Source organism: Muscardinus avellanarius, assembly GCF_963383645.1.
Source record: "Muscardinus avellanarius genome assembly, chromosome: 16".
Classification (NCBI taxonomy): domain Eukaryota; kingdom Metazoa; phylum Chordata; class Mammalia; order Rodentia; family Gliridae; genus Muscardinus; species Muscardinus avellanarius.
This window is the reverse complement of record NC_137802.1, coordinates 1,064,795-1,074,228: the sequence shown is the minus strand read 5'-3', so window position 1 is coordinate 1,074,228 and position 9,434 is coordinate 1,064,795. Positions and strand designations below refer to the sequence as shown.

The 9,434-nt window shown below is 61.2% G+C and overlaps 1 protein-coding gene across 1 annotated transcript; it reads left to right on the top strand.

Annotated features, from left to right (window-relative positions):
• Positions 1 to 2,413: 2,413 nt before the first annotated feature.
• On the top strand, positions 2,414 to 4,324 carry FEM1A (fem-1 homolog A; the record flags this gene model as incomplete). The annotated part of the gene is made up of 1 exon (XM_080713166.1): positions 2,414 to 4,324. One exon carries the CDS (start codon positions 2,414 to 2,416, stop codon positions 4,322 to 4,324), a length of 1,911 nt encoding a protein of 636 aa, XP_080569292.1.
• Between the last annotated feature and the right edge of the window lie 5,110 nt (positions 4,325 to 9,434).

Sequence of the window (9,434 nt, the reverse complement as noted above, 5' to 3'; positions counted from 1 at the left end):
AAGGAAGAATGGGAAACAGACCTGCCCAGCACGCCCTCCCAGGGCTCGGGAGCTGAGGGCTCAGGTTCAAAGCCAGCCCCGGTGACTTGGTGGCCTGTTTCATTTCAAAATAAAAAACAAGCCAGGCTGCTGGCGCACGCTTGACAACCCAGTCCCGGGGAGGCTGACAGGAGGATCTCGCAGGACAAAACCAGCCTCAGCTACTTAGTGAGACCCTGTTTCTAAATAAAACTATAAAATAGGTCTGAAAGTGTAGCCTGGAGGTAGAAAGCCCCTGTGTTCCATCCCCAGTAACACACACACACACACACACACACACACACACACACACACACACGGGGATGTAGCTCAGTGGCAGAGCGCTTGCCCAGCTCACGCAAGGCCCCAGGTTCAATCCCAGGCACTACAAAAAAAAAAGTACTTCTAAAAAAAAAAAAAACAAAAACAAAAAAAACAAAAAAAAACAAGCCAGGTTGGTGGCACACGCTTGTAATCTCAGTACTAGAGAGGCTGAGACAGGAGGATCGCAGGTTCTTGGCCAGCCTCAGCAAGTTACCAGACTCATCAGCCTAGGGAGATCCTGGTGTGTGTGTTTTGTGGTACTGGGGATGGAACCCAGGGGCATTCCATCTCCAAGCTACACCCCCAGCTTTATTTTTTTATTCTTTATTTTGAAACAGGGTCTCACTGAGTTGAAAAGGGCCTCACTAAATAGCTGAGGCTGGCCTCGAACTGTGATCCTCCTGTCTCAGCCTCCCGAATTCTGATATTGCAAGCGTGTGCCCCCACGCTCAGCTCTATTTTTTGTTTGCTTGTTTTTGTTTGCAGTATTGGGAATGGTACCCAGGGATATTCTAACTCCATGCTACATCGCCTAGACCTACTTTTTATTCTTTATTTTTGAAACAGGGTCTCACTGACTTGCAAAGGGCCTAAGTAGTAGCTGAGGCTGTCTTTGAACCATGACCCTCCTGTCTCAGCCTTCCAAATGCTGGAATTACAAGTGTATGCCATCACGCCTGGTCCAACTCTTTTTTTTTTTTTTTTTTTTTTTTTGGTGGTACTGGGGTTCCTGGCTACACTCCCAGACCTATTTTTATATTTTTATTTGGAAACAGGGTCTCTTAAGCCAGCGCGGCTGGTTTCGAACCTGCGCGATCCTCCTGTCTCAGCCTCCCGATCGTGGGGATGACAAGCGTGCGCCACCACGCCGGCTTCTATTTTTTATTCTTTATTTTGAAACAGGGTCTCACTGAGTTGCAAAGGGTCTCAGTTGCTGAGGGCTTCGCTAAGCAGCTGACGTTGGCTCTGCACCTGCTATTCTCCTGTCTCAGCCTCCTAAATTCTGGGATGACTGGCATGCGCCACCATGCCCGGCTTGATGTTGATGATTTTTATAGAGCGATTTATGTCTCCTCCCAAATTTATGTCAAAGACCTGATTGTATTTGGAGATAGAACCTGGATATGAACCTTCGGGAGGTAACTAATTTAGAATGAGTTCAGAAAGTTCGGCCTGGCGCCACATGGCCGGGACAGGAGGATCCGGGTTCGCGGCCAGCTTCAGCTACTTAGTGAGGCCTCTGCAACTCTATGAGACCCTGTTTCAAATAAGGAATAAAAAGTGAGGCTGGGGTGTAGCTCGGAGATGGAATGCCCCTGGTTCTATCCCCATACCGCAAAATAATAATAATAATAATAATAATAATAATAATAATAATAAAAGGCTGTGGCGTAGGGAGGTAAAATGTCCCTAGGCTCCATCCCAGGCAGGCTGATTCAAAAGGAAGCCTCTTTCCTCCCCCCTGGATGCGCGCACCTCGGGCTTTTCCGAATCTCCCGCGCGCCCCCTGCCGATGGGCGGCTCGACAACATTAAACTCAAAGCAGACCCGCCGGGTCGGGTTCCTCTTCGGTCTCGCTTCTCATTGGCTCCGAGCTGGGGGCCGGGCTCGTCCCCCTAGGCTTCCTGTCGGCTCCGGCCCAGTGACAGCAAGCGGAAGTACGTCACCAACCTCCCCTGCGCCCACGGGCGAGGTCATACAGCAGGGCATGGCGGGAAATGTAGTCCTTAGATGGCTAGCTTCCGCCGCTGTCGGCTGGGATCGGAACGGCAGTTCCCACCATGCACCGTGCGAAGGGTTTGCAGCCGCCGTCCCGTGGCCTTCTGGGACGTGTAGTTTTGCGTCCTCGCCGCTCCTTCCCTGCCTTATGGAGCGGGCGGGCACAGGGCACTCCATTTCCCGGCATGCCCCATCGTGACGCGCAGGTCGCGGCAGCCATTTTGTTCCGCCCGCTGAGCCCCTAAGATGGCAGCCGGGGAGACGGTGAAGGTTGTCGCCGGCCAGTCCGGGCCTTAGCCGCCGTCTCCCCGTCCGCCCGCGGCCGGCCCATGGCCTGACGGAGGCCGGGACCATGGACCTCCACACCGCCGTGTACAATGCCGCCCACGACGGCAAGCTGCAGCTGCTGCAGAAGCTGCTCAGCGGCCGGAGCCGAGAGGAGCTGGACGAGCTGATGGGCGAGGTGGCGGGCGGGGGCACGCCGCTGCTCATCGCCGCCCGCTACGGCCACCTGGACGTGGTGGAGTACCTGGTGGACCGGTGCGGCGCGAGCGTGGAGGCCGGCGGCTCGGTGCACTTCGACGGCGAGACGATCGAGGGCGCGCCGCCGCTGTGGGCCGCCTCGGCCGCCGGCCACCTGGACGTGGTGCGCAGCCTGCTGCGGCGCGGCGCCGCGGTGAACCGCACCACGCGCACCAACTCCACGCCGCTGCGCGCCGCCTGCTTCGACGGCCACCTGGACGTGGTGCGCTACCTGGTGGGCGAGCACCAGGCCGACCTGGAGGTGGCCAACCGGCACGGCCACACCTGCCTCATGATCTCCTGCTACAAGGGCCACCGCGAGATCGCGCGCTACCTGCTGGAGCAGGGCGCCCAGGTGAACCGGCGCAGCGCCAAGGGCAACACGGCCCTGCACGACTGCGCCGAGTCCGGCAGCCTGGAGATCCTGCAGCTGCTGCTGGGCCGCCACGCGCGCATGGAGCGCGACGGCTACGGCATGACCCCGCTGCTGGCGGCCAGCGTGACCGGCCACACCAACATCGTGGAGTACCTCATCCAGGAGCCGCCGGGCCAGGAGCAGGCCGCGGAGCCTCCGGGCGGCGAGGCCCACGAAGGCTGCTGCCCCACCAGCCGGGAAGAGGCCGTGGAAGCCTTGGAGTTGCTGGGAGCCACCTACGTGGACAAGAAGCGCGACCTGCTGGGCGCCCTGAAACACTGGCGGCGGGCCATGGAGCTGCGGCACCAGGGGGGGGCGTACTTGCCCAAGCCCGAGCCGCAGCAGCCGGTCCTGGCCTATGACTGCTCCCGGGAGGTCACCACCGTGCAGGAACTGGAAGCGCTGGTCACGGACCCGGATGAGATGCGCATGCAGGCGCTGCTGATCCGCGAGCGCATCCTGGGCCCCTCGCACCCGGACACTTCCTACTACATCCGCTACCGGGGCGCGGTGTACGCCGACTCGGGCGACTTCGAGCGCTGCATCCGCCTCTGGAAGTACGCCCTGGACATGCAGCAGAGTAACCTGGAGCCCCTGAGCCCCATGACCGCCAGCAGCTTCCTCTCCTTCGCCGAGCTCTTCTCCTACGTGCTCCAGGACCGCGCGGCCAAGGGCGGGCCCGGCGCGCAGATCGGCTTCACAGACCTCATGGGGGTGCTCGGCAAGGGGGTCCGGGAGGTGGAGCGGGCGCTGCGGCTGCCCAAGGAGCCCGGGGACGCGGCGCAGTTCACCAAGGCGCTGACTGTCATCTTGCACCTGCTCTACCTCCTGGGGAAGGTGGAGTGCAGCCCGGCCCAGCAGCACCTCAAGCACCAGACGGTGTACCGGCTGCTCAAGTGCGCGCCCCGCGGCCGGAACGGCTTCACGCCGCTGCACATGGCGGCGGACCGGGAGACCACCAACGTGGGCCGCTACCGCGTGGGCACCTTCCCGTCCCTCCACGTGGTCAAGGTGCTGCTGGACTGCGGGGCCGACCCCGACAGCAGGGACTTCGACAACAACACCCCGCTGCACATCGCCGCGCAGAACGGCTGCCCGGCCATCATGGGCGCCCTCATCGACGCGGGGGCCCACATGGACGCCACCAACGCCTTCAAGAAGACGGCCTACGAGCTGCTGGACGAGGAGCTGCTGGCCAAGAGCTCCGTGCAGCCCTTCAACCACGTGAGCCTGCAGTGCCTGGCCGCCCGCGCCCTGGGCAAGAACAAGATCCCCTACAAGGGCTTCATCCCCGAGGACCTGGAGGCCTTCATCCAGCTGCACTGAGCCCCCGCGGGTGCCCGCTCAGCGGGTCGCTGCTGGAACGCGCTCCCCAGGGCCGCCCGCCCGCCCGGCCTCCCCTGCCCAGGGCTTGGAGGCCTCTGGCTTCCGGCCAGGGGCGGGAGAGGCGATGCCGCTCTGTGTGCTGCCAGAGAGCAGGCCGAGGCCCGGCGCAGGGCCGCCCTCCCTGGGCGCTGGGCAGCTTGCCACTCGCTGAGCCGGCCCTGCTTTGTCGTAGGAAGGAGTGTTGTGCACGAGTTCTGGGAGTTTGCTGCTTTTTCTTTTTTTTTTCCCAAGAATGTCACTTGTCACGAGCGGTGAGGATTTCACAGTGCCCAAGGCCGAGAGCTAGTGGGCGGGCTGCGGCTGAAGGCCACGGTGTGGGCCTTGGGCACACGGGGCCTTGACATTTTTTGCAAGCCCTTGCAGCGTGGCCTTTCCAGGGCCCCTGGCTTCGGTGGTCAGTAGAGGACATTGCCCACCGGGGATCAGGTGCAGCGCCGCCAGACGGCCAGCAGTAGGCGCCAGGCACGAGCACTTCAGGTGTGGTCACCGGGATGGTCAAAGCCACAGGCAGGGACCTGGGCCAGGGCTCCCTCCCCCAGAGAGGCCCAAGCACAGCGCCGACGCCCCTCCCTGGGCACAAGACAGGACTCAACCCCGCGGGCGCTCCCAGAGCCCGGCTGGCACGCGCAGCACCTGGGTTGCGGCCCCTGCCCCGCAGAATAAGCCGCCATCTTGTGGGCTGCGACTTGTGTTTGTGGCCCCCTGTGCTCAGGGTGAAGCTCGGCTCAGGCCGAGCCTCAGGAAGCCTCCGGCTCTCCTCCGCCCAGCCTGGCAGAGCAGCCCTGCCCGTGAAGGAGGCCGGGTTTGGATTTGCAGTGTTAGGTAGGAAATTATTTATTAGCAAGAGAAGCTGGCAACAGAACCTGGGCCAGAAACGCAGCTGCCCGTCCAGCGGAGCCGAGCCAGGAAGCGAGCCGGGTACACGGTGCCTCAGCGCCGAGGCTGATGTCATTAAACAGCAGGTGTGAGAGTCTCCCGGCGTCCTTGGTGTGGGGCGAGGGCGCCGCCGCGGTGGGTGGCACGCACACGTGGCCCAGTGCGTGGCCAGCGCCAGCCCTGCTTCTGGGGGGCTGACCGGCACCCAGGGGCGGCAGAGCAGGCTGGGACTGCGCTGGCACTCAGCATCTGCCGCCAGCTCCTAGAGCCGCTGCCTCTCCCGCCCGCCCTCTCACCCCAAACCCGCACCCTCACCTCCAGCCCACCCCGCTGGGCCGCGCCCCGGAGCGGGCCAGCAGCGCCTCATGCCACACGCCGCACCCTGACACACAGAGGTCACTGGGGTCCGCCAGGCAGAGCCCTTCCTGCCTGGCGCCCCACAGTGTGGCCGGGTGACCCACGTGCTGCTCAGAGATGGGAATCGAGGCCAGACTGCTCCCAAGCCACCTCCTAGGACACGAAACTAACGTGCATTCGTGGGACCCTTACGCATACTGGGTACTAGCGCTTACTAGGCTCTCACTGCACGCCGGGCAGTGCTGTGGGTGTGTACGGGTGCGCAGCACAGCTCCATGAGAACCATTACTGTTTTCAGTTTGACTGGAAGGGGGTGGGGCATTCGGCTTCTTTATGCAAAGCACATTGAGAGAGCTGATTGGAGCCCAGTGCCGTCCATCTCGGCAGCATGACAGTGTCCCCGGCCACTTTGGCAGAGGCTGTCGGCCTGGGGCAGCTGGGCTGTCTTGGCCTGGCACCCTGAGTCTTCTCTGTGGGTCTGCCCTGGCCTAACTGGGAGGAGCAGTGGTGGGGGCTCCGTGCCGTCTAATGGTGCAGACTGCGTCAGCCCAGCCCCTGGTGGCGAAGGCCACCCCACACTGCAGGCTTCGGGCCAGGCGCGTCCCAGCAGATCCAAACCGTAAGTGTCCTCGATGGGCTTCTAGCAGGTGTGGCGCACGTGTCAAGGACGCCTCCTCGCAGGTGGAGCGCCAGAGGCCGTCCCTCCAAGGTGCGTCCTGGGCACTGCGATGGGACAGGCTGGGCCACGCGCCCACCCCTGAGCCCTGCGATGGCCGAGAAGGGCCGTGCTGATCCACGGAGCCTCCTGCCCTGGCCACCTGTGTCGGGGGAGATTGAGACAGGAGCGCGCTCCATTACCCGCTGTGCATCGGTGGAAAACACAGGCCCACGCTGGACACGCCCGTCCCCCGTACTTGGGAGGCTGAGGCACGAGGGCGCAGGCTCACAGCCAGCCTCAGCAACTTGGTGAGGCCCTGTGTCTAAGATAAGTCTAGGGTTGCAGCCCAGAGGTAGAAGGCCTGTGGGTTCCATCCCCAGTGGCGCAAAAAATTAAAAATAAAATAGGGCTGAGGGAGCCGGGCGTGGTGGCACGCGCCTGTAATCCCAGCATTCGGGAGGCTGAGACGGGAGGATCGCGGTTTGCGGCCAGCCTCCGCTACTTAGTGAGGCCCGGTTTGAAAATAAAGAATGAAAATAGGGCAGGGGTGTAGCTTGGAGGTAGAATGGCCCTGGGTTCCATTTCCTAGGACCAAGAAAAGAAGCCGAGTGATCCAGGCAGCCAGCCTGCTGAGGCCCAAGTCCTTGACAGCTGGGGAAGGGGCCCAGCAGATGGAGGCCCAGAGCAGGGTGCAGGCTCCCTACTTCTGCGGCACAGGAGGCTGCGCTGGACTGTGGAGAGGCCCTGGGCCGGGGCTGCCCAGCTGGTCCACTTAGCGACAGCCTCTCCCCCGCCCCTGGGTGTCTGCACCCAGAAAGGAGCCATTTATTTTATTTATTATTGTTATTAATTTTTTTTGCAGTGCTGGGGATGGTACCAGGGGCAGTCTACCTCTGAGCTCCACCCCCAGCCCTATTTCTTTATTCTTTCATTTGAAACAGGGTCTCACTGAGTTAGAGGGCCTCACTCAGTAGCTGAGGCTGGCTGTGAACCGCGATCCTCCTGTCTCAGCCTCCCGAATGCTGGGATGACAAGCGTGTGCCACCACGCCTGGCTCTATTTTTTTATTCTTTATTTTGAAACGGTCTAAGTCGCAGAGGGCCTCACTCAGTATCTGAGGCTGGCTGCAAACCCACGATCCTCCTGTCTCAGCCTCCCGAGTGCTGGGATGACAAGCGTGCGCCACCATGACGGTGAAAAAGACTTTTTTAACTTCCCTTGGAGACTGGAGCCACGTCTCAGAGCTATTAATAAGCCCATACCACAGGACAAGTTAAAAATAAAGGATCCCCGCCCAGGGGCACTCGGATGGCATCTGCGAGCCGGGCGGGGGGACTCGAGGAGGGATCCCTCTGGGCCCTCGGGCGGGCATCTGCTCTCTCGGCTCCAGCCCTGGGCTGGGGTGCACCACCACGCCCGGCTCCTACTTATTCTTTCTTTATTTGTTTACTTATTTTTGTGGCACTGGGAATGGAATCCAGGGGCATTCTAACTCCCAGCTACACCCCCAGCCTGATTGTGCGTGTGCGTGTGTGTATGTGCGTGAGCGCGCGCGCGGTACTGGGATGGAACCCCGGGGCTTTGTAGCTCCAGGGTATGCTCCCAGACCTATTTATATTTTTATTTGGAAACGGGGTCTGCCTTGAACCTGCCGGTCCTCCTGTCTCAGACTCCCAAGTACTGGGATTACAAGTGTGCGCCACTATGCCTGGCCTGGTTTTTTTATTCTTTATTTTGAAGCAGGGCCTCACTAGGCGTGGTGGCACAAGCTTGTAATCCCAAGACTTGAGAGGCTGAGACAGGAGGATCGCAGGTTAGCAGCCAGCCTCAGTGAGGCCCTCTGCAACTTAGTATGCCCTGTTTCAAAGTACAGAATAAAAAATAGGGCTGAGGAAGTAGGTTGGAGGTAGAATGCTCCTGGGTTCGTTCCCCAGTACGGGGAAAGAAAAGTCTTCAGTAAGGAAAGGAGGGAGCCATGTGGGTGTCTGGAGGGAGAGCATTCCAAGCAGCAGTCATGGCCAAGCAAAAGCCCTGGGGCAGGTCAGAGCCTGGTGTGCTGGGGCTGCTGCCAGGAGCCCCCGTGGCTGGGGAAGGGTGCCAGTCCGATCCCAGAGGGCGAGGACCATGAACACATGACCGCGGTTGATGAGCAGGGTGACTGCCGCAGAGGGTCCCAGAGGAGGCAGCGCCTCTCCAGATCCACGGAGGGCCGGGAAGCCCGCCCGCCCCCAGCACCGCGCAGAGCCTGGGGAGGCTGGATCAGTTCCCCGAGCCAGCCGCAGCCCGGGTGGGGCCTGGCCACCCCACTGCGGCCCCGGTGTCGCGGTGACCCGGGCGGCTGCCCAGCGGGATCTGCCCGTCCCCGCGGACTCACACCAGGGCCCCAGCAACTGGATCGCCAGCGGGCAGAGTGGGCGCGCTTTAGCCCCAGCGTTAGGGAGGCTGCGGCGGAGGGTCGCGGTTCGCGGCCAGCCTCAGCTACTTGGTGAGGCTCATTGCAACTCAGCGAGGCCCTGCTTCAAAATAAAGAATCGGGCTGGGGTGCAGCTCGGAGGTAGAGATCCTGGGTTCCATCCCCAGTGCTGCCAAAGAAAGAAAGGAAGGAAGGAAAGAAAGAAGAAAGGAAAGGCAGACAGACAAACGAAAAAGAGACAGAGAGGGAGGCCGGGCTGGGAGGCTGAAGGTCCTGGGTTCCGTCCCAGGCGCAGGGCCGGGTCCTGGGCGCGGCCGGCAGGGGGCGCTGGCGGGGCGGGCTGCCGCACCCCTGTCCTCCGCTAGGGGCCGCTGTGTCCCCGGCTCCGGCCCTGCGCGGCCCCAGGCATCGCTGACCAGGGCTGCCTGGTGCTCAGTAGGTGGTGGTGGGCGCGCTGGTCGTCCCAGCACTCGGGAGGCTGAGACAGGAGGATGGCAGTTCACGGCCAGCCTCAGCTACTGAGTGAGGCCCTGTTTCCAAACAGAGAATAAAAAATAAAGCTGGGGGTGTCGCTGGGAGGTCGAATGCCCCTGGGTTTCATCCCCGGTACCATAATAAATAAATAAATAAATAATGAAAATAAAATAAGAAAAAGGGCTGGGGTGCATCTCAGGAGTCCAGTTCCCCTGGGTTCAGCCCCACTACCATAAAATAATGCAAATAATTAGTGTGAAACCTCAACAAAT